This window comes from Abramis brama (genome assembly GCF_963993115.1).
Source record: "Abramis brama genome assembly, chromosome: 8".
Classification (NCBI taxonomy): Eukaryota; Metazoa; Chordata; class Actinopteri; order Cypriniformes; family Leuciscidae; genus Abramis; species Abramis brama.
The window spans coordinates 9,484,167-9,510,071 of NC_139970.1; the positions used below are offsets into that span (position 1 = coordinate 9,484,167).

Genomic DNA, 25,905 nt, shown 5'->3' on the forward strand with positions numbered 1-25,905 from the left:
GGCAGACCGTGCTTCGGCCTATGGTCGGAACGAGAAAAGCTCCAACACATAAACTGCCTAGAAATGGTGGCAGTGCACAACGCGCTGACGCGATTTTGTCCCCACATCAAGGACCAACATGTCATAGTCCGTTCGGACAACATGGCTGTGGTGTCCTATATAAATCGCCAAGGCGGTCTGAGATCCACATCCCTGTACAGGCTGGCGAAACGCCTCCTACTATGGGCTCAGCACAACTTACGCTCGCTGAGAGCAGTGCATGTACCTGGGCTTCAGAATGTGGGCCCGGACAGACTGTCCAGGAACAACATTCCCCCAGGCGAGTGGTCTCTACACCCACAAACAGTACGGCTGTTGTGGGAGAGATTCGGCAGAGCAGAGGTGGACCTATTCGCGGCCCATGAAAACGCTCACTGCCCCGTGTTCTTTTCAAAGACCGACAGCGCGCTGTCCCGAACGTGGCCGCGCTGCCCGCTATACGCGTTTCCCCCCGTCTCCCTCCTGCCACAGGTGTTGGAACGGGTCAGGAAAACAAAATGTCCAATGCTGCTTGTGGCACCGTTCTGGGAGAACCAAGCGTGGTTCCCAGTTCTGATGCAGTTAGCAGACATCGCTCCATGGCCAGTGCCGGTGAGGAGAGATCTCCTCTCGCAGGCCAGGGGCTCGATTTGGCACCCACACCCGGAGCTGTGGTCCCTTCATGTGTGGGCGCTCAACGGATACCCGTTGGTCTCGCAGGGGGAGTCTTGAATACCATCACTGAGGCTAGAGCGCCGTCGACCCGGCGGCTCTATGCTTCGAAGTGGTCGGTTTTCTCCAGCTGGTGTACAGCTCGGAGCCTTTCACCCCTCGAATGTGAGGATACGGAGGTTCTCTCCTTCCTGCAAGAGCTGTTGGATAAGGGCAGATCCCCTTCCACGCTCAAAGTGTATGTGGCGGCTATCTCAGCGTTCTCTGCTTCAGCGCTAGGTTAGTCGCTGGGAAGGAATGATTTAGTCATCCGCTTCCTCAGGGGAGCCAGGAGTCTGAATCCACCCAGACCTCCTTCAGTCCCTGTGTGTGACCTTTCTACGGTCCTGGCGGCCATGAAAGGTGCCCCTTTCGAGCCTATCCAGTCTATCAGCCTCAAACATTTATCTTTTAAAACAGTGTTTTTGATGGCTCTCGCTTCAGTAAAGCGCATAGGCGATCTGCACGCGCTCTCTGTGAGCCCGACGTGCTTGGAGTTTGGTCCTAACGACTCTAAGGTCATACTCAAACCTAAACACGGCTATGTGCCGAAATTCCTCAACACGCCTTTTCGGGCTCAGGTTATTTCCCTGGCTGCCTTGCCGGCGTCAAGTGAGGAGGGGGACTTGAGTTTTCTTTGCCCTGTTAGGGCTTTAAGAACTTATATGTCCCGCTCTGCTGCCTTCAGACAGACAGAGCAGCTCTTTGTCTCGTTCAGCGGACGTTCCAAGGGAATGGCTGTTTCGAAACAGAGTCTATCCAGATGGATAGTTGACGCCATAGCGCTGGCATATACTGCCAAGGGCATTCAATGCCCGTTGGTAGTTAGAGCGCACTTTACGAGAGGCGTTGCCTCCTCGTGGGCTTGGTCCAGCGGGATGTCCTTACAGGATATATGTACGGCGGCAGGCTGGGCCTCTCCGTCTACATTTATTAGGTTTTATAACCTAGAGGTTCCCGCCTTGCAGGCTAAGCTTTTGTCGGTGTAATCTATTTACAGGCGCTATGCGCTACCGACTATACTGGGCAGAACTGTGTAAGACCCACGTTTTCCCACATTAGTGCAGGCTTCCTACCCTGGCTATGTGATGTCATATTCGTGTCTGCTGACATGTCTATATAAGGACGGAGGAAACCCCTCCCGTCTTTAGACTCTCCCTGTGAGGTTATGTTAAGCCCACGGATGTTACAGTTAAGGAATTAAGGCCTTCCTCCCTTATTCCCTTACTCTGTGTGAGTCTATCTGGTGATTATGCACTGTATGCCTGAAATAGCTTCCGGTGATCGGTGTTGTCATCCCAGCACGCACGGCGTTTTACAAGGGGTTCCCATAGCGTTTTTCAAACGCAGTACGAGAGAACTCTCGTAAGAGAACGTACTCGGTTACTAACGTAACCTCGGTTCTCTCTAGAAGAGGGAACGAGTACTGCGTTCCCTGCCGTGCGTTTGGTTTGCTCTGGTTCGCTTCGGCGATCAAAATTGAGTGAATCAGCCTTTCGAGCTCCTTTTATAGAGGTAAGCCACGCCCGTTTCGGCGGGAAGTGGCAAGGAGGGCGCGAAGCGCCCTCATTGGTCTGATGTTGCATCAGCCTGCGCTCGATAGGCTTATGCAGTTGCCGCAGAGCAGCCAATGAGCAGACAAGCCGTCTTGCTTCAGCTGTCTGCTGCTGCCGCAACGCGTTTTACATATATGAAAAATTAAGGATAATTTTTTGCTTCAGTGTTTCGTGAAAAGAGGCTTTTCCCATAGCGTTTTTCAAACGCAGTACTCGTTCCCTCTTCTAGAGAGAACCGAGGTTACGTTAGTAACCGAGTACGTTTTTATTACACCTCTAGAGGCCGCTCTTGTACTGCATGATGCCAGCAGAGCCTTCTCAGCTCTCTCTACTGTGTAATGAATGACAGCGCGCGCTTCTCAGCCGCTCCAACAACGGACGCAACCAGGAAAAACTATCGGCAGGGCTCGCAAAATTTCAAAATCGCTGGTAGCCCTTCGGGCAGGCACTCTTCAGATTTTGGTAGCCCGAAATGAATTTTACTAGCCCAGATAAAAAGACAACTTTATTAATGTAGAAAATTGGTTAGGAGTCAAAACAATGAATCAAAAACTTTTTTAAAACACAAAATATCAACAAATATGCATCTGGTTCTAACTGAACTGAAAGGTGTGTGACCAGTATGGAACATGAATGAGGTATGATAATAATAAAAAAAAAGTAACACTTTTTAGGGTCGTTAGTTTAGGGTCTAATGCTCACTATTAAGTTTCATTAACATGCAGATGGCAGTGTTTTATCATCACTGAGGTCCCGAATGTGAGGTAGACTAGTCAGGGGGGGTTCGGGGGCACCCCCTAGAAAATTTTGATTTCTTTGATCTACATATGTGCATTTTAAGATGTTTTGAAGGCCAAAAAAATTGGGTAACAATAGCTTTAAAACCATGTAAGTGGGCAGCTGATTATTTTTCTCACCTCATCAGCATCACACTCCTATTCTCTTTGTTTTTCTCTTGCTCTGTCTCTTCCCCTCCTAAAGCTGAGCTTTGACTGATATAGGCTTTTCATTTTTGTCTGTCAGTGAAGTAAACTTAGGGTCAACTGATAGGTTGATTTATGAATCATTTTCTCAGATGCATTAATTTACTGAAAGCTACTAGGAAAGCTAGGTAGCCTAACTAAGTTTATTAAATTCATTCACAGTATGTACACATTCATTATTGATCTTATTCCTAATACAGGGCTTTATAATCAAATAGGCCTAGGTCCTACATTTAAGGTTATTAGGGGGTTCAAATATTTTATTTCTCTGATATGTCCATTTCAAGACGTTTGAAGGCCAAAAAAGGATAAGAAATAGCTTTAAAACAATGTCAGTGGGCAGTAGATTATGTGTCAATACCTGCTCTCACTTCTTATCCATCACTCTTTCTTTTTCTCTCAGTCTCCTGATCTTTTTTAATTTACTGAAGGCTACAAATTGTATATTAGCCTAATTCTCAACATGTATTATTAATCTTGTGCCTAACATGAAAACGGCTTTGTTAATGCTAATGTCCCCTCACAATGACAGTAAACTAATTATTAGTCACGTTACATAGGCCTATTTTCAGTTAAAAATGGCGAAATTCGACAAAATTATATTCGTTTGTCTGATTATTTTTGTCATTCGTTTTACATTTATGACCTAAAAAAGCTGTCAAATATGAAATCTTTAGTTTAGCTACTTACATCTTATCTCGCACTTGACCGTAAACTGAAACGTCAGTTGCTCTGTTCAAATTCGCGCTCTGCAGCTTCTTGTGAACATAAAGCCCGCCTACTTTGATTTGATTGGTCATCTCAAATATTCTGACATTGACAGACCAATGAGACTAAGATGAACACACACACACACACACACACACACACACACACACACACACACCTTTCTGACGTGCGCACTGCTCTGCGCCGCTGCGGATTGAAGATGAAGAATGCGCCGAATCTGATTATAACAAGACTGACGCGAACACTATTTCAGATAGCCCGTCGGGCAGGCCGGTTATGCATTTTGGTAGCCCGACTAGAAAACACAATAGCCCCGGGACGTCGGGCAGGCGATTTTGCGAGCCCTGTATCGGTATGTATTTTTGCCGATAACGATAGTTCCACCAATCAACTATCGGTGCCGATGAATCGGTCGACCTCTAATTTAACCTCTAATTGCCCATCAATATAAAATCTTATCCTAGGAAGATTTAATACAAGATTCTTTCATTATAATAATTTATAATTATTCTTTCTAATTATAATTATTTAATTTATAATTATTTTTTGGTGTTCATTTTTGGGTGAACTATTCTTTTAATCTGGCAAAATCATCTCAACTTAAATTCCTGAATTTGGTATGTGATTGACTGCCTGTGTCTGGTAGATGCTCTGAGCTGTTGCTGGTCCTGAAGTCTGACCACACTGACTCTGACTAGCCAGTGGTGATGCAAGGGCTGGGGTCTGTTTGCACCCAATCTGCCTGTAGTCCAGTCATTTTAAGCCAAAATGGGGGTCAACCTTGAACAAATTGCAACAGAAGCAAAATCAACTGATTTTGTATCCTCAATATGTCCTAAGTAAGGAAAAACAAGTCCCGAAGAATCCCATTAGGGGAAAGTTTAGAAAAAGACCCAAATATAGCCTCTTCATTTTTTCTCTCACATAGGGTAAAAATTGTAACCTTTAGATATCACCATGAAAATTACTGAGTTGATTACTTACATCAAGACAAACAAAAAAATGTATTACAAGTTTTTTAAATTGTTTGTTAACATGGACAAATGGTGCATAATCTAATTATGTATGTGCTAATTTGCATAAATGCCACAACAGATCTAAACAGTGTGTATAGCCAGGTAAAAATGTCTTGTTGAATCTTGTTGACATTAGGGCTGACTTCTAATAGTCGAGGATTCGACGATTCGATTCGGAGAGGTCTGATTCGACTATGAACCTCATAGTCGAATAGCCTAACGTATTTTCCGCACTATAAGGCGCACTTAAAAGCCTTTATTTTTTTCAAAAACGAACTGCGCGCGCAACTCCTCAAACAGACGAGGCATTTATACTTGACGCAACTGTTTTGTTTTAGACTGAACACCAGACCATACAACTGATTTAGACGCGCAAACTGGGTGCCGGTGTGATGATGAGATGTACTAATATCCGTCTGCTCGGGCAGATTCGGGTCAAAGTCGTGCATCTTCGGATGCGGAGGCGCGCGCGCTGTTAAAGCCGAATCTGCCCGAGCAGACGGATATTAGTTTTTTATTAGCCTACCTTCGCGCTCAGGCGGACGCGTCGAGTATAAACAAGGTTTTACAGCTCAGCCACTTGTTTTTTCATATTTTTTTTTGCAAGTGGTAGATCTTGGTTTATATTTGGACTTTAGATGTGATCTTATGAAAAGGTTGGTGACCACTGCACAACGCAAACCCAGTCAAACGTTTGACTGCAGTATCTTCTATTCTATGCGCCTTATAATCCGGCGCACCCTATATATGAAAACAGTTCTAAAATAGGCCATTCATTGAATGTGCGCCTTATAATCCGGTGCGCTTTATAGTGCGGAAAATATACGGTACATGGGCGTCAGTTTGGTTTGAAATGTGCTGGGGACAGAGACGCATTCGCATTTTCAGAAGGGCTGGGTACAAAAAAATATTTTCTGCTTTCGCGCAGGTCATGTTTTGAAAGACGATGTACTGTAGCTTACTAATGTAAATAAATAAAAATGTATTTTATTTAAAAAATGTATCACCATGTGTTTCTTTTAGTTTTTTTAGCTCTTTTGTTTGAAATGGAAAAAATCTAGCTGCTATCTTAAAAAAAAAAAAAAGGTTCGACTATCAGTCGACTACGGCAAAATCTAACGAATCAGATTCGACTATGAAAATCCTTAGTCGAAAACAGCCCTAGTTGACATATAACTGTAAAATACTTAATGTTAAGGTCTGAATGGAACCCATTTAGGCTACCCATGAGCATTAATACATAGAGGCAGGAAGTACTTTAGAAACCAGCCTTATTAATTTTTAAGAGATGGGGTTTTGGGCTGGGTCTGTGGGACTGTTTCTGGGGGACCAGTCTGAGGGAAGAACTGGAGACAATGGTAAGGAGAATGCAGAAGACAAAAGGTAGGTAAAATAAAAAGTGAATCCCCAGAAACAGTTTTCAAAACTTTTCCCTAGTGGATTTCTTCTGGACTTTTTTTCCTTACTCAGGACATACTGAAGCTCCAGTATGTGACTTTGGTATTTGACCACAAGAGGGCGCAGTTTCCAACAATAACAAAGGCGAAGCTTGATGACGCTATGAAGGAGGTGACGATGGGAGATGTGGTTTATAATGCGTTTTCACCATCTAGCGATGTATCTAAATGGAATTAATGAATCATGATCACGGATGAGGTAATTTATTCGTTTTTGTATTACCTGTATGTCTTATCGTATTATTTTATGTCATCATAATTAATGAACTGCAAGGGACGTGAAATGTTATGCTATATTAGGCTATCCCGTTACAACATACAGCTATTTGTCAAATGATTTGTTTGGTTAATGTTGTGCAGTTTTACGTTTTTTATGGTTAATGCCGTGTTGTTTAACGTGTTCAAACCAATATCTAAAAGTAAATTTGAACGAACATTTGCAAGTAATGACTAAATATTTTTTTTAACATCATCTCCGATTGTAATTGTACTGCCATAATCTCGGTCACCACACGTGATAAAAAGCCTTACCAAAGTACAAAGAGCAATATAACTTTGTTTATAAGTGCTATTATTGACAGTTGCATGTCTTACCTGTCTCAATACACTCGCGAGAGAGTCTCTGACAAGTCCAGACGCGCAGCTCTCTCCATCTCGAAAACGCCTGCCGATATTTATCCGGGTTTTATTCCTCCGTTTGTCACACAGTCCGTGACTCCGCGTGTATCCGAATATGGACGCTTTCGTTTTGTTGGCACTTCAATACTCGCCAAAGAGTTCGTGATCCATAACAGCTATAACCATACAGTCTATGGCTATAACGCTATAACCACCACTTCCGCATTTGACCATGTGATATTCCGGTGTGGTGGGTCATATTTTTTATTTTATTCCTTTTTTTATTCTTTGTCAGATGTCTTTATTGTTTATTGTGATAAGAAAAAAACCTCAATAAAGTTGTAAAAAAAAAAAAAAAAAAAATCCGGTGTGGTGGAATATCCTATCACATGGTCCACACCGGAAAGAAGGATAGAGAGAGCGGACATTGCGTCACTGAGGCGCGACATTTCTTTTCCGGGACGGCCAGTTATTTAAAATCGGAATTTCTCTGAAATAAAAAATCTTTGGAGACTTTTGAGATATTGTAAGTACATAACTGGAGGAAATATATCACACTGTGCAAGTTATTTTTGGAAATTTTATTACAAAATCCCTACATATTGGAGCTTGAGGATACAAAATTATTTGAGTTTGCTTCTGTTGCAATTTGTTAAACCTTTTTTCATAAAATGACTGGACTATGTTTGTGCTTATTAAAAAGAACTCTTATAGCCTATCTCTCCCTTTCTTTTTAATTGACCCTGTTCAAAAATATGCCAAATTTGAAATATTCTAATCATCATCCAATTACCAACATTTTTATCTTAACTCTTTCCAGTATAATTTTATTTTTTTCACAATTTCATGGCACCCCAGAATATTTTGTTGTATGAATATCTGAACATACCAAAAGAAATAACTGACCCTGTGCTTTTAAACAAAAAAAAAAAATCTGTTTTATTCTAGCTTCGTGCTTCTTTTTTTATCAACACTTGAATTTTGGCAAGTTTCATAAAAAGCAACATGAGCAAAAAGCTGAGAAAATCACGTTTTTATCAAAGACTACATCTAGATCAGATATGATGATCAAAACACAGTAGATCGAGTCCATCAACACCCTACACCCATAAAGCTTCACAGTCCTAGTGATCGCATTATGATATCGCTTGTTTCTGCTCTTCTTTGCCTGCGTTTTGATCTCCTATCCTCACATTAGCTAGAACATTTGTATACTGTAACGTACACACGGCAAGGTATATGCGTGTATTAGGCCGAATGTATTCGGAGCAAACCCCCCTGATGCTAAACCTTAAAAACTTACTTCAAATATGATGTTGTCTTATTCTGTGAAGTTCGGTATCTTGCAACCATCTCTCGTCCTCTGCTCGTCCGTTTGAAAACTGCGCGCGCGCCGCGCTGCCGGCGAACGTAACATTTTTTTTTTTTAAATCAGCATCAGCAACTGCCAGTAGCAAATAAAATTTTGGGGTGGCACCCGGGGTGGCCAATCGCATGTCAGGGGTGTCCAGTGCCACCCCGGACCCCCCTCTGGCTCCGCCACTGGGGACTCGAATCATTGAATCTGTTCATTAAGAACGATTTGGAATGAATAAGACTTTCCAAAGCTACAAATGAGAGAGAGGACCGTTTAGATCTAACCAGATTCTTCTAGTCAGAATGTGAGCCTGTTTCTACTCCATTGGGCTGTGATTATGGGGCGTGTTTCAACCGAACCAGGAAAGAAAATGTAGTAAGTGACGCATGTTCTTCATTCATGTTTCCGATCGATAAATCACAAATGCCTTGATCGCGGTTCTCTCTTCCTCTTTTAAAATGAATGTGCTGTCGATATCTTCAATAACAGACGCGATGGTGGAATCTACACATGATGTTTTATAAACAAAGTTCGGGAGGAGCACGTTCAAATAATCAATCCAATCAACTTGCGATCAAACAATTACTATGTCTACCCTATCAGCATGAGAGGAAGCATATATATATATATATATATATATATATATATATATATATATATATATATTCACTCTGTCAACTCACCTAACATTCCTTGACAGTTTTCAGGATCCCTCCACTCACTCTCGGCTTGTTCTTCCACAGCCTGGAATACGGGGGAGTACTTTGGGTTCGGGCCAAATACCAAGCCCGGAGCCTCTCCTCGGACAGTAAGCCAAATATGCATTTATTTTATCTGACTTATTTGTAAGTGTAAACTCGTGAAATCTCAATCCTCCAGCGGCAGTCATCTTTGTTGTAAACGAATTCAACCCAAGCGCTCTTTGGTGACGTGGATGATTATGTTACTGTTGATCATCTGTCCATCATCGTATAAACCCCGCCCTGACAATTTGATTGGTCCGAACAACTTTTCTTCGGGCATAATAGCCTTATACTGTCTATGATAATAGCCCTATGATAATAGCTCCTCAACGGATCAAGTCCAGACCGAACTTCCTGACCTAAAGTTTTTGTGGGCGGGGCTAAGTTCGGCTGGGATTTAGGCTAGATCAGGAGTCGGGAACCTTTTTTGAACAAAGAGCCATTTTTTTATTTTTGGTTAATGCATTTTTCCAAAAGAGCCACAGTAAAAAAAAATATATATAATATTATTAAAGCCGTGCTTTTTTAAAATTAATAAGAATGCAACAAGGCATATTTTTTCAGATTAGAAAAGAGTCGTTTAAGAACCTCATTAATTGAATCTCTAAATATTGATGGGACAGTGACTAATAACTCTCAAAAAATTGCACATTTCTGTGCTGATTTTACTGTAATCTTACTATCAAAATTATTCTGAAGAGGCAGCTTGTACTTTTCTTGAATCTGTTAAAAATTGCAAGACTATTTTGGGTAATGATAGAAACCTCTGCGATAGTGAAATTACTTTAATAGAAGTTAATAATTCAATTATAGAACTTAAAAACAATAATCACCCGGAACTGGCGGCCTTATCACGGATTTCTACAAACAGTTTTGTAAAGAATTATCACCTTTTTTTACTAAAGGTCTTTGAAGAAAGCATGAGACTCTCCCCTCAACTCTCACTGAAGGTTTAATTACCTTAATCCCGAAACCCAAGAAAGATTTACTTTTAATTGGCATCCTGTATCTCTGCTCAACAATGATTATATAATTTTAGCTCTTATATTTGCTAAGACTAAATGAGTTCTGTAATAGACACAATCTGGTTTTATGAATAAAATACATATTGTTAATAATATAAGATTGGTTCTTGATTTATTAGATCATTCAGAATTGATACAGGAGTACAGCTTAATTCTTTTTTTAGATTTCTATGAGACGCTTGATTCTTTAGAGCACAAATTTATTATTAAAGTCCCTGTAAAGTCAAAATTAAGTTTGTGTTCTGAGTTTGTCACACCACAGAAAAATGTGTTATTAGCCACCCAGCCAAATTTGAATGATAAAAAAAGCCGGCAAGTACATAAAATAAGATTGAGCAGTTGTCTCTGCTCTCAAACGCTGAGGGCGTGTCAGCTGGCTGCGCTGAAACCACGCCCACTCGCGGGAAAGCTGCCGTCGCTACACTCAACTGTCACCGCTACAGCCGGAATGGATGCTCCTAGCAGCTTAATTGGCTTTACAAAGCCATACATGTTTGAGCCTCCAGAGCCAGAATATAATTCAGAGGACATTGACCAGCTTCTAGAGAATCATCGTCCCCCTCGGTCTGCAACAGAATGGTAAGATTTTTTTCTCCCTTTTATGCAAGTTAGCTAACGTTATATGTAACTAGCATAACCTCACTTAGCCAAATAAAGTTAGGCTAGCAATAGAGCTTGGGATCGTTGCGTCACACCGCAATGCATTGTGGGAATCACGGTATGGAAGTAGATGTACTGTATAGTAGCGTATAGTAGGCAGTAGGTAACATTGATCATTTGGTCATTAATTTAGGTTATTTTTTGGAAAATGGTTCAGTATTGCTGTATTGTGAACTGCTGTAATCGGTCTCATGATCGACAGGGCAAACGCCTCATAAATCATATTAGTTTTCCCTATATGGCTTGGGTCGCCGCTGGTCGTCAACCGGACGAAAACAGTGGATTATTGCACGTATAATAAATAACTCCTGAAGTGTAACAAACCCACATAGACAAGCTTTGTAGCTCACAGAATCTTACAAGTGTGTGTGTGTGTGTGTGTGTGTGTGTGTGTGTGTGTGTGTGTGTGTGTGTGTGTCACCACTGATGCTTGGTTCACGGTGCGAACGATTGTTTTCTCCGCGTTTACTTTGTAGATCTGCAGATCTTGCACTCATCCATTTGTGAACTGCAAGTGAGCCTCCAGTGACAAGTTTCTACTTTTCTAAAAGTGTCTACTTTTAAACAAACAATTCAAAACGAAAGAAAACAGACAGCTCTCTGCTTATGTAAGTTAATCCGTATGCAATTTGCATTTATCTCTGGCGCGTTCACTTAACTTACAGCGAAGATCGCCAATCAGCATCGTCAACCTCATCTTTGCAGCCGACTGTGACAAAAAAAAACCCATTTGTTTATTAAACAATTAAAATGTGTGTGTGAATGTTGTTGCCGAGGGCACAGGAAATTGTAAATCCGGCTCTGGATCGGAGGTGTAAACGCTCACTCCACAGACCAGGTAACGTTAGGAAAATATCAGGGAAAATATCACTCAAAACCGAGGCTTGGTATTAGCCTACTCCAGACTTTATTCATAGGGATCGATTCGCCTATAATCTAATTTGTTTTTTAAGTAGCGTTGTTTGGCTTCATTATTAAGTTTGTCAGTATACGGTATAGCCAACTTTTTTTGTCACGGCCCATAACTTTTTCTCTTTCTTTCTCAGTGCCGGTGGAGACCGGTCGGCTACGCTATTACTTTATTCCGAACGCTTCTGCGTTGCCTCTAAAATGGCCGCCGTTACCCACAATGCATCATTCCATAACGTCTACGCCCGCGCTCTATAAATAACATAGAATAAAACATTTTTACTCTTTATAGTTACAGATCAAACTAACAGCCATCATGGTTGTTATATTAAGTATGAAAACGATGCGCATAAATCCATGAGATAATGGACTGCTGAATATTATTATTGCAACACACAAGCTGAGAAACAGAATATGCTCTAAATTGTTCAGATAACTTTTCTGTAATTGTTATAACAGAATTGAGAACTCAAATGTATGACAATATCTTAAGTCACACTGTGAATTAAACTGTAGGTGCACCTGTGGAGAAGAGAAGGAGAATGTCTGCTGCAAAGACATTAATGCTGTATGTAAAGAAACAAATGTGTCTCCCTCCCACAATGATCATTAAAAGTATAAATACACAGCTAGAAGAGTATTAGATCTCTAGCACTAAAACACCTTATAACATATACTCCAACAGGTTCAGAATAGATGTGGAGAGCTTCCTGAAGAGCCACGATGCATGACTCTTCGTCCAGGCCTTGAGCCTGTCTGCCTGAACCCCTACTCCCTGCAGAGTGCCCTAAACACCGACCAGGCAGACCATGGGCCACTGGAGATGAAGGAAAGAGCTGTGTAAGTTAGACAAAATCACTTTAAATGTGTAGAAATTACGTTTGTGCTGATCAAATGGCATGCCCGTCTTTCAAAAACTGGTAAGGTTTAGGACACAAGAACAAAGTCACACTATTTATGCAATTATATTAGGAAATGTTTATTAATGTATACATGAATGATATGAGGCAGACTGCAGGTTGATGAATCAAACGGTCATCTTCTGGGGTCCCGTTCTGTTAGACCTGACCAAAAAGAGGCTAATAAGACAAAGGCTGTTTTTGATGTACAAAGACACCAGATATTGATAACTTCACAATGTCAGTTTTTATTGCAATTATTAGACAGAAGACCACCGACCAAAATACAAACCTATATAAATATTATATTATTATGTGACATGACATTTTGTTTTTAATTTTGTCATTACAGTCATGCTCACTACCTGGCCTACAGATGTTTCGTTTCCTGGTACTGGGGATACTTGGGAAAGCACTACAGGGTTGTCATACCTTCTTGTGTTGTGCTCCGTATTCACCAGGAGTACTCAGGTGAAGATGGGGAGTACACAGGCTTTAGGCCTCCCATTTAAATGTAAAAAAATCTGTTTATATTGTACTTGTTTGGTAATGTGCCCTGTACACAATTATTCAATACACTTAATAAATTTCATAGCCATTTTGGACAACCGTCAACCATGTTTGTATGCGTCACAACTTACAGTCAAATCTGGACTATCATGTCCATATATATTGTGCAAGTAGTTGATAATGTAATTGTGACAGATCTAATGTACTGTATGTATTACCCAAATAACAAAAATTGAGTAAGGGCAAGAATAGTACTGTGGAGATGGTAACTTACATGTTGGCAGAAAACAGAAAAGGATTGTGGAATGAGATGGGTGTTGTTAGAGCTGTTCCCTCACAACCGGGACAGCTGAACCTGGATACATGGCTAGCAATTGCGTCGGATTTCCCAGGTCGCTCATACTTTGAACACAGGAATCCAGGAACAGCCACCGCCTTCATATTAGCCACAAAGGGTGCAGGGTCCTGGATGACCTCGTTAAAGAGGATGTCCATCAGCTCAGTCACATATTCTAAAACACAGGCGAGAGCACATAGCATACAGTTTGAGTCATTCACATGTTAACTGTTGACGAACTGTTAACAAAGTAACTGCAATAGAAATTGTGTTTTTACTGCTTGTCACACTGGCAAACATGCTACACCTTTTCTCTCAGGTGGTGCCAAAATCTTGCCAGCAGGGTAAATGCAAAAATTAAAAATTATGTATATGTTAGTATGGAGATATCAAAAGACAATTGAGAATTAACTAACCAGTAGAATATTTGGTCTTCACCATGGACACCACATTTTCCCCTCTCTTGGCCTTGGGAAATTTAATTTTGAACCGCAGTTCTCCTGCTGCAGTCCTCGCTTGGGTACGGCCAGAATTTTCATTGAAATGCAAAGCAGCCAGGTAAAGTCTGAAATGAGGATTTGTATGGGATTACTCCAACATAATGATGCCATGGCCACACTGCTCCTCTCTCTCTACCTGTGTGGCTGCTCTAATCTGTTAACATGGACACCAAAATGAAAAGCTTCCACACACCGCTCATGTAGACAGTATGGCTTGGCTGTTGTTGGGAAAGTGTTGTTACTATACAATATTGACAACATGATTACTATACAATTTACCTGCAAAGCATCCCCAAGTATGAGAAGACCACGTTTTTTGGTGCAAACCTCAGAATCACACTGTGGAACCCCTTCAAGGCAGATGTTTGGTAGAGAGGGCTCAGCTTTTTCACATCACCAAGAACACGCTTGTTCATCAGCACCTTCTCCAGCTTGTAGACGGCCTTTGTTGCTAGAAGAGGACAGAGAATAACCAATACAAAAGATGAGTGCATAGCAGCTTAGAGCAGTGGTTCTCAAACTTTTTTGGTCGCGCCCCCCTTTAAACCTTTAAAAACATCTGACGCCCCCCCCCCTCCCAAATTTTTTTAATTATATATATATATATATATATATATATATATATATATATATATATATATATATATATATATATGCTGAACTTTTTTTTACAATGAAAAACGTGCAATGATAAACTTACAAGTGTCTTTGATCTAGGAAATTATTGAAGGTCTGCTTTCTGTATTTCTCCTTGAAAAAAAAAAAGAAAAAAAAAAGTGCAATGAAAAACAGCAATAGTTTTAATTTGTCATGTCATTGAATCAACAGTATAAGAGAGAATAATAAACCAGAACTTTAACTTTTAATTTATAATTAAAAGTTAATATATAGCAGCTTTGGAGAGTGCCTCACGAGCTCAGCTTCTGGTTGGTCTTCTCACCAGAGCGCGCACAGCAGCGGAGTGCCGCGTTCACAATAGCAGCTCGTGATTCGGTCCGCTGAAGAGGTTTTTTTCTTTGGCGAGCAACTTCTATGTTGGGCTTGTTCCAATGGTCTGAAGAAGAACGATTCATTGCCGTTCGTTGCCGCTTTATAAAAGAAGAGCGCTATCACTACCGCTTTCACGCACTTGAACGCCGTAGTAATGTAACGGCTATATTTTTATTTATTTATTTTTTGCTGATCTCCCGCGCCCCCCCTGCAGTAACCTTGCGCCCCCCCTGGGGGGCGCGCCCCACACTTTGAGAACCACTGGCTTAGAGTATACTACAGGATTAGCATAATTGCTTTTGAATAGTGGCGTACCGGGCTTCAGCCACTTGTTTTTGTCAGTGGAAGGAGGGTGGAGGCACTTGGGGAAGAGTGGATTTTCATGGACATGCACATTCTGGACGTGGTTGAGAAGAGATGTCCATTTTGCCACGGTTTCCTCTCCATTTCATGAACCGGATGCGGAGCAGTAGAGGTGATTTTTTTTTATGCTCTTCTGCCACATTTTCACCGTGTTGCAGTCTTTCTCTTTGGACATGGCATCCACCTTCTTGGTGAGTGCTAAGAACAGTTTAAAAAGATGTAATACATTTGTTCTACAGTGGGTGTTAATGTTGCACAGGATTAGCTGTGCTACAAATAATTAATCTAAAATTAACTACATTTTTAAAATCATCCTACCTTTACATAAATGCCATACATCATAAAAGTGGTCAATGTCTGGTTTCTGTTCCCGGACAAACTTTTGAACCTGGGTGTGTCGGTCTGTCACCAGGGAAGCTACTTTGACACCAGATTTTTCAAGAAACTCCAGACTCCGGATAAGCCCTTCCTTTTCCATACGGACACTGCTTCCCACTACATTGCTCTGTGGATCATAGACATAACATTTCTTTAAATACAGACATCTAAAGTCTGAAATTTGTATTAATTTCTCAAAATGTCCCAAGAGTTTCCCTTGCAAATACTGGCTACTTGGTTTTTATAATCTATTTACCTGTACGAGCTGGATATCAACAATTTTGTTTGTGCTGAGATCCATCATGGAGTATATGAGCCATACTTTGCGCAATGGCCTGGACTGTCAGCTCTCATATCACCACCAAGAGATACAGTTTCACTCTGTTTAAGTCCCTCAAGCAGGTCGCTCTGATGTGATCGCCATTTATGCAGCACGGAAGGCAGAATGTAGTTGTGCACATGATTTCGATGTGTCATTCTGCTGAAGGTTCTCACATGCCTTGCATTGAGCACCTGTAAAGTAAAATCAGAAATAGCATGTACTACATCCCACCGTGGCATTGTGCTATGCACTGGCCTTATAAACTTTTAAAAAATAAGGTCACTATTTTTTTACAAACCTTGTTAGTCTGGATGAAAGAAGAGCCAGTGTAGTACACAGCGGCTGATTCCCTGCTGGAGAGCTGCCCAGAAGTGGTTGACTCTTCCACTCTCTGGTGTATGAACAACTCTGGTGGAGGCACTTCTGGGTCACAGAAAGGAATGTTCCTTTTACAAATTTGATCACCTTGCAGACTCTTGAGCAGGTGGGGCAGATTTTAAAAAGCTCAAGCAGGCACTCCTCATATATCAGGTATTTCACCATGTCCTGTGGTGGCTTGGTTGGTGCTCTATTGACAAGGAAACCACAAAAAAGACTTGTTTGTAACAACTTGTTTGTATTTTTTCTAATTTCTCAACTTCATAGTAAAATTACACGACAATCACATCAGCATCAATTAAAATTATGTTGAGGAAGAGATTGTTCATATTATGTTCGATTAACAAGGATCTACAACAAAAAGTTAACTTACTGTTCACTGGTGGTGTCAACCAATTCAGACATGCTGTAGGTGGAGTCTTCAGGATCTGCCATGTTGAAACTGTTTACAGATTCCTGAAAAGAGGGAAACTCCAAGAGAGAACGCTTTGGTGGTCTATCAGGTGGATACTGCTTTCCGCTTAAGTGGAGTTGAAGAGCAGAGCGGAAGAAGCTTGGCTGTGGTGTTGCCAACAGCAACACTCTTTGTGGCCACCGTAGCTTGAGAACCTGTAAAATATAAGTATAGTAATAAGAGTTATGTATAGCTTTTATATTTGTAAGAGAGGTGGAGCTATGTAAATAGAACAGATTTTTTTAAAAACATCTCTGTACTTGCAAGATTTCACATGACACATGACATTCATCAGAATGTTACTGGAAGCAAAAATTAACGATAACCATACTGTCTGTTTTCATTGGTGTGAGATAGTGGTCCAACGAATCACAACACTCACAGTTCGGATCATATTACTTTTTATGAGCCACAAATCATAATTTTTTGGATTAACAAGAAAAAAACTTCACACATAAAGCTTTACTCTGATAGAACAGCAAAAACTACTAGCCTAGCTAATAAAAGTTAAAACATTATCAAAGCAAGTAATCAGTAACAAAAATGCATTAATTACAAGCATAGATAAATACAATATAGTATATCGAAGTTACAAATAAAGTAAGGTTTAACTCTTTATTTCAGGTACAAAAATCTAATTAAATGTAAAAAAAAAAAATTCAATTCGGAGTTCGCACGCTCTCTGAAACGCGCCTCGGGTGTTGCGCGGCAGTGAGCACACAAAGCGCGCGAGCCGTGAGAACGGAATTAAATTATCTTTTTCCTCTTGAAATGGTTTAAAATCTATTGAATGTGAAAACAAGCAAGACAAAACACGTGCAAATTTCAAAAAGGCAAACTAGAATGGAATGGAATGTTACCTCTCAACATACCTGTATTCTTTCTGTTGGCTAGTGTTCTTTTAGACAGTTGTGTGGCCACAGTCCTTTTCCCCACAAAGTAATCTGTCTGACATCCAACTTCTCGGGTGACTTTCTGCATGTTGTCACACTGGAACTCGATCTCTCTTGTGGTTGGAAGGGACTGCTTTGTGAAGAGATAATAGTTGAAATTACTTGTCTAAGGAATCATATTGATGCATAAACAAAAAAATAAATAAAATCACGTTAGAGTTTCACAATTTAGTAGTTACTGTGGACTACCAACTATAATTATAACATTAGCACACAAGGCAACTTACACTCATTGGTGGGCACGCACTGCCGATGATGGCGCCAGTTGTCGGCGCGACGGGAGGATGAAGGCCGAGGCGGGAGATAATCGCTTCGGCCCCATTCACCAGTAACAGCGGATTATTAGTGAATCCAGTTGTCTCCGACTAATGTTAACAAAACAATCCCGTGTAAAATGATCACTACAGAGGCGGGTTTTGGTGGTGATCCTCAACTCTCCATCAAGTTGTCTCTTCACAAAATTAATCCACCTCTTCTTGATGTGATAATTTTTCGGAAATTTAAATAAGGACATCGATCTGTTAGGTACGTGATCGCATCCAGGTAGTACACATTTCCGTGACGAAGGCATAGCTAGCTAGCAAACTGTAGGCTGTAGACTGATAGTACTGACAGTAACTCGCAATTGAGCGGCAAACTGATGTGAATGTGTTCTATTTATATTGTTAGGGGAGGGGCCAGCGTCAGGGGCTCCAGTGCGTCATCAAGTAGGGGCGTGTCCAGGAGCTCAGGGGCTTCAGTGCGTCATCGAGCCCCCGTTTTAGCCCCGCCCAGAAAATCCATAACACAGCAATGGTGAAAAACTGTTTAACGGTCTAACTCCACAATTCAGTACTTCACAGTTCACAGTCTTTGTAATATGATTTAGCAATACATTTCTAACGTTTATAATGTGTTTAGATTTTTTTTTTAGAATTGCCTTTACAGGGACTTTAACCCTCTGGGGTCTAAGGTGTTTTTGGGGTCCTTGAGATGTTCTGACATGCCCTGACATTTTTGCTTTTTTCAGTTGCTTATAAACATGTTAATGGAAAAAAAAAATTACACACTATTAGGCACAAACAGGGCTACCATGAAATGTGAGCAACAAGAATGTACATGTCTGCATTTTTGAGAGAATAATGTTTATGCATGGTTATTGAAAAAACTAAAAACTAAAGTTTCTGAAATTAGGCCATAAAACACATTCTAAATATGTGCCAATAAGACTTTTGTCTAAAAGATGTCATCGCCTAGTGTTTTTTCTTCAAAATAAAGTGAAAATCACCCTGCCTTATCATTCACATAACAATACATTGATTTGAATTTTGCAAAGCACTTTCTGTTTGGAAAGGCCATATGCGGAGTGGGCGTCAACGGTCATGTATATGTAGTGGTTCACACCTTAGGAGACAATGGGGCCTGCATACTTAATTAGCCATTCATTCAGGTGAGTCACTGAGCCACAAGAATGCAAGAGCAACAGTTGGAAGCATCTCAATTCTTTTTTATTTTTCCACATATTGTGCTTGCAATTTGGCCTATAATATCCAAGGAAAACATGTCTAGTAATTGTGCAGTTAATTCTCATACTGTATTTTCAGTTTTGGAATATTTATCCTCTCCCCAAATTTGTCAATAATAAAACACAATAAAAGTTATTTAAAGAAAAGGCTTATATTTACCTTTTAATAGTTTGTTTACATCTACCTTGTAAATATATTTTTTTATTAAAAAGGTTACAATTACAACAACAATTCAAGTGTAATCTTTCTTTGTAAAAACTAAAGTATACATTTTATCATACATATTTCAAAGTTAAGGATTTGATTGATTATTTGATAACTTTATTTTTGACAAAACATATTATATTTAAAGCCACACCGCGGAACTTTTGCGGGCGCTGGGGCGCTAGACCTGTAACTTTCACGTCTAGCGCCCCTAGAGGCCACAAGCGCCGCAGCACTGTCGCAAAAGTCTGCTCCATGAGTATAGAGCCTATGGTCACGTGATGGCCGTAAAGCGATACGTTCTCCAGGTCACATGACCTGGCCAACGACGGTCCGTCTTCTCCAAACTTACATAGGCGGTATTTCAAGAGGGCAGCCCCGCTCGGAGCATTAATAGTGTCAAACGCTGTATATTGGCCTGAGGAATCATTTAAAATAACTCGTATGCGTCAACTCTTTAGGTCACAAAGTCCGCGGTGTGGCTTTAACATAAGCAAATATTGGCAAACAAAAGCTTATTTGAGGTGGCAGATATTTTACAGTAAAAATGTATAATCTATCCAAAACTATATAAATGTTAATTTGCAGTTTAATACGTTGCTTATACAAATACATTTTATTTCAACATATTTTAGTCGATATTTACTGAGTGTAGCAATACAGTTTGCTAAAACCGAAACATTCATACACAAACAGAAACGCCTGACTGTAACGTTGTTTTTATGAAATATTAGGGCATATAAATGTTAATTTTCAGTTTAAAACGTTGCTTATACAAATAGCCTACATTTTATTTCAACATATTTCTGTCGAGTTTTACTCAACTCAGTACGGCAATACAGTTTGCTAAAACATCATCATTCATTCACACAGAGAAGCAATTTAAATTTAAACTGTCTTTTTGCGAGCTGTGATAAACAGCGCGCATCTCTGCGGCTGCCGTTCATTCATTCACAGAAACGCGATTAACTTGAGAAGGAAAAAAAACTTACTACATATTCGGATCCTCTCTCCTGCAATACCCGCACTCTGAGGTAGATTTTCCATTATTAATATTTCTCACAGCGCTGCCAGATGGTGTAAACACGTAGGCTACAATGATCTGAATAAACTTGTTTTCTCGAGCTGAGATGGGGGCGTTCACGGGATTCTGGACGGGTGGTCTCGGCGGGACGAGACTCTGGAACGGGGACTGGAACAGGTCTGGGAATATGGACAGTCCTTTGGGCAGGAACAGGTCTAAGGGCAAGAACAGGTCTAAGGACAGGAACAGGTCTGGGCTCAGGCGGCGGCCATCTTAGCTGAGGGCTCAAGCAGTGGCCATCTTGGCTGAGGGCTCAAGCAGTGAGGCGGCAACCATCTTGGCTGAGGGCTCAGGTGGCGAGGTGGCGGCCATCTTGGCTGAGGGCTCAGGCGGCAGCCATCTTGGCTGAGGGCTCAGGCGGCAAGGCGGCGGCCATCTTGGCTGAGGTCTCAGGTGGCGGCCATTTTGGCTGAGGGCTCAGGCTGGGCAGACATGACATGAAGAAGCCTTGGGTCTAGCTGTGTTCCAGATCAGTGCACAACGCTCTCCAGACACCAGATGACGGTTTCTCTCCAGTCCAGTCCAGTGGTGTCTGGGAGGTCAATTTGATGGTTAAACATATGGCCCCGATCTGGAATAAGGTTCTCAGGCTCAGGTCATCGAGGGTGCTGGTGACGGCAAGTCTTTGACAAATGAAAAAAGGTTTTGGCTCTCCTGAGCCATGATGATCATTCTAACCCTATTGTCCATTATGGGCAGTCTGATCTTCTGTCACGGTGTGGTAAACTTTTACTAACAATATAATACAAACCGGTACGGACAGGCAGAATTTTCACACAAACTTATTAGAACAGAGATCAGACAAAGACTGACTGAACAGAATGGAACTAAATACAAACACAGATGAACACTGATTAATGGAACAGATGTGATACAAATGATAATGATTAAACAGGTGACAAAACTGAACTGGGGCACGTTCAAGTTCAAAACGGCGCGCAACGTTTTGCTACGGTTTCCTGGTTGAACGTCATGTTTCCTGGAAACGGCGTGCACCGGTGTGCAATGGGGTTTGAGATACGTTTTCTCTTGTTTGGTGGGTGTGTCAGAACTGCAGTCCAATCAGCAGCAACATGTATATAAAGCACGCGGTATTAAAGTGAACTCGCACAATGGGTTCAAGGAAAGTAATTTACAAATGTGTTCGATGCAGCTCGGTATACGCAACAACTGAGGATATTAGAAGACATGTTTGTCATAAGTTTTATTGTAAAAATATAGGATATCAACATAATGATGTAGTTGTTTATATTTTTAGCTTCATTGCAAGTGTATGACATTTGGTATAGAAATAAACAATGGTAATTAAGTGCTTTTCCTAAAAATGAGAAAGAAAATACAGGGTATTAAAACAGTATGAACTACAAATAAAGTCAGTATGTGAGGCTAAATAGATGCGTTTTAGTCTGATTTAGGTAAGATGTGTGCTTCCATTTCAGTTTCAGCAATCCCTTCACTCGATTGGGATGTTCTCTTTTGTTCTGGGCGGCAAGTGCAGTAACTGTAACATCGGGCATATTTTGTAGTATTAAACACATTTATACCGACTTCATCAGGCTCCGAAAATTCTACACAAAGAACACAAAGAATGGCCTTCTCAGCTGCCATAGTTGCAACTCTTGCGTCATCAGAACAGTGTGTTCAACGCATCACCGTTTCTGTTTAAAAAACGTTGTGCAACGTTTTGTCGGGGCTGAACGCAGCCCTGATAACAAGAGTAACCACAGATACAAATTAATGGCGGAAAACAGAACAAAGGAAGACATGTGACTAAAGAAAACAAGACTCAGACAGAACACAACTGTGACAACCGCACCCTCTTTTTATAATATTCCAGTTAGATTTGAAGTTACATATTTAGGCATCGTGATCACTAAAAATCAAGATAATAGAAGTACCTTGACCTTTGACCCTGTTATAATAAAAGGCCAAAGAAGATTTAATGCATGGTTGCAGAGAGACTTGATCTTGATAGGCAGAGCACTGCTTGCTAAGGCTGAGGCATTGGCTTAGGAGCCAGGGGGGGGACGCCTCAGTCCCCCTCAATATTGGAAAATGCTGCATGTGTCCCACCCAAAAATTAGCCTATACTGCAGGGACAAAACCTGTACATTTGGAACTTTTATTTTGAAAGCACGACAAAGAAGATATCCGGTTTTGCCAGCAAGTCAAACCCAGAGTGATAGGTCAAACCTTCCCATTTCATGCTATGTTTGAATATTCACCATTTGCCAATCACCAGCTTCATATTCTTCACGTTTCACCTGTAGTCGGAGCATCTGATTGGTAGAGAGAAGTTAACATTACACTAGGAACATACAAATACGTTACCGGTGCGCACCAGCTTTGAACTGGAATAAGACTCTTCTTTGTATGAGGTAAATTAGTCTCGGTCAAGGGGTTGAAATTAGCAAGCTTTTTAAAATTGAATTATGGATACGAGGCATATGACGATATCAACAATGGAATTTTGAATGGCACTTGTGTTGAATGGCACAACGTTTTTTACATAGCTGGCAATCGATTTCTCTGTGTTAACCTTAGCAAAAGTAAAATGTTCTGTCATCTCATTTCAGCATAATGCCACCCCAGAAAAAATTAAAACGGAGGTAAAAAGGAAATAACTTTACTGAAGTTTTTTTTACAAAGAGTAAGTTTAGTGTAAGTAATTATACAACACATTTTACACAAGGACAGGACAACATCATAACCTATCATTTACCAAGCCTATATTTACATTTTAAAAATGATATAATGTGTCATCAGGAGAATGCTGGTACCATCAGGGAAGAGGCAGGTGAGGAAGGAGTGGCACATGAAGGAGTTACAGATGATGTAACAGGTGGAGGGTGTGAGGTGAGGTCTTAAAAGGAATTCAGACGAGACCGGGGGTAGCAGTTTAAGCATATTTCCCAGGCGGAAGTGCCGTGTATATATATATCCTTCCGGTCTAATAGGAGAACGGTAGTGGTTGGAGTAATTTGACAGCTGACCACGTCAGCTGATCCCAGCCTATGCCTACGTGGCCTGTCTGAACTAACGCTGTGCTCGATTTAATGATGAATATGTGAAAGTTTGTGCCTTTTATAAATTTTCCACATACAGAAGAGATAAACATAACTGATCATAAGTCCACTGTTACTTTGTTTGCAATATCATATAAGCTACAATTGTTAATTTATTAGGAGACCTATGATGCACCCATGGAAGAGACAAAAGGAGAGGCAGGTGGCACTGCAGGGTGTGAGGTGAGGCTTTAAAATGTGTTCATAATTGTAATGGATTAAACCCAAGGATGAAGGTTGAGTTGCTGCTGCCTGTTCAATGCCAATTTCTCAATCAATAAACAGAAATAATACAATATGCTTAGTTTCTCATAAGCCTTGAGTCCACTTAATAATTGTTTTCAAGCATCTATTCAAGCTCTTTGACTTCAGTAGCAGGGACTCAACTCTCTGACTTCCAACCGACTAAATGTTAACATACATAGTACATTTAATGGACTCATTAGTGCCTGCTGCACACATCATCTGCACCAGGACACCCCATCACCATCTTGCACATCACATGCTGGAATCCAGTTATTAATTAGTGGATTTTCATTCTGTAGTTTTGAAATTGGCTCTTCTTGGGTTCAGGAGCTTTACCTTAGACGTGTATCACAGCAACCATATTGTATTTTTAGGAGCAGGAAGGCAGCAGCAGTATGGAGACAGGAGAGGAAGGTACAGGGCCCGAGGTGAGGTCTTAAAAAGGCTTAAGTGATAACATTTGTCTGCTGTAAACAGAGATGTCAGTGTGGGAGTATTTGTGAATCTGCAAATCAGTGCTTTGAAATCTTACATATTTTTGCCTTTTTATTTTGTCAAGTCCAGTTCTGATACTGTACTATATTGTTTTGAGTTACTGGTTATGGTGTTATGTGAATGCTAGTGTTGTACATCATGCAGGAGGATCATCAACTGGTTGAGACAGGCAGAAAAAGAAAGAGAGAGAGACAGGAGCAGACTGACAGGTAAGAGAGATGTGGAAGATTAGCCCTTTATAAGCTTGATGTAAGTGTAGTCTCATGGCTTTGAGTGAGATTGTGACTTTTTTGCTTTAGGGAGTTCAGAGCATGCATGACCGAAGCAGAGGCAGAAACAGGGACAGAGAGTTGAGTGACACTGAAGATTCAAGTCAGAGGATAGAGCCATATCAGCCACACCCAAAATGTATACAGACTCAAGTGCTGTCTAATAGAGTTTTACGTTTCTAAGAGAGATGGTACAAGGAATTTCCCTGCATTATGATGCATTGCAAAAAGGGGTTTTGTGTTTCTAAAAAACCCACACCCTTTGCAGCAAAAGAAGAGCCTGCCTTTATAAATACATGATTTAAAAATTGGTAAATAGCGATTGAAAATTTTAAAGCACATGCAAGTAGTCATACACACTGTCATGCTGTCTCTGTGACTACACAAGAAAATCACCCTGTAGACGCCCAATTGTCCAGTGCTTTGGCAAAGCAACAAGCAGACAATAGGCACTGTCTTGGGAAAATAGTAAGTTCTGTCAAATATTTAGCACCACAGGGACAGGCCCTGAGAAGGCATGAGGATGAAAATAATAATTTGTATCAGCTCTTGAAAGACAAAGCAGAGGATGATGTCCTTTTAGACAAATGGTTGCAGAGGCCCCAGAAAGAATACATTAGCCCAGAGATCATGGGCGGATCTACGGGGGGTCCCCCCAGCTGCTCCCCTAACTTTGATGATCCAAAAACTGTACTTGTAAAAACAACCCACCACTATGTCCAATACATTTACCAAAAGTGAACAATTTAATTTTTAATTTTAAATGTATTATTAGCCCCTCAAATACTTAGCTACATCTCTGATTCAAACGTGCAGAGCGGTGTTCGCTCAGTCTAGTCTGGCTCACACACAGCGAAGCGAGTCTGCTGCGGTGCGGTGGCCCTGCAACCCGACTGGAGAGACTGAGCTGCCCCAGAGCCTCTGAAGGTGAAATGAGTTTCCCCAGGTGTAGTTTAAACACACGTTTAACTTAAAGTTACATTTGTAATGAATGTATTGTATGCTAAAGACGATTCAGCATCAGCAAAAAGAGCGAGTCTATTACATTAGCCAAAATCGCTCCCTCGTGATTTGTAAGAGCACTGTTCCCTTTGATTAGCTTAATTTTGATTTTAGTAAAGACAAGAACAGCTTAATAAAAAATATAAAATATTGTTTGTATCCATAACGT

General features: G+C 40.8%; 1 protein-coding gene and 1 long non-coding RNA gene across 2 annotated transcripts; both read right to left on the reverse strand.

Annotated features, from left to right (window-relative positions):
• Positions 1 to 13,461: 13,461 nt before the first annotated feature.
• Positions 13,462 to 16,428, reverse strand: LOC311087827 (uncharacterized protein; the record flags this gene model as incomplete). Its single annotated transcript, XM_084121298.1, has 7 exons — positions 16,380 to 16,428; positions 16,016 to 16,272; positions 15,700 to 15,886; positions 15,334 to 15,579; positions 14,308 to 14,479; positions 13,945 to 14,093; positions 13,462 to 13,703 (listed from the first exon to the last, which is right to left on the reverse strand). Exons 5-7 carry the CDS (start codon positions 14,442 to 14,444, stop codon positions 13,462 to 13,464), a joined length of 528 nt encoding a protein of 175 aa, XP_083977424.1. The 5' UTR covers positions 14,445 to 14,479; positions 15,334 to 15,579; positions 15,700 to 15,886; positions 16,016 to 16,272; positions 16,380 to 16,428.
• Positions 16,429 to 17,953, reverse strand: LOC311088912. Its single transcript, XR_014607580.1, has 3 exons — positions 17,786 to 17,953; positions 16,833 to 17,068; positions 16,429 to 16,649 (listed from the first exon to the last, which is right to left on the reverse strand). It is a non-coding gene; the product is annotated as an uncharacterized lncRNA (long non-coding RNA).
• Between the last annotated feature and the right edge of the window lie 7,952 nt (positions 17,954 to 25,905).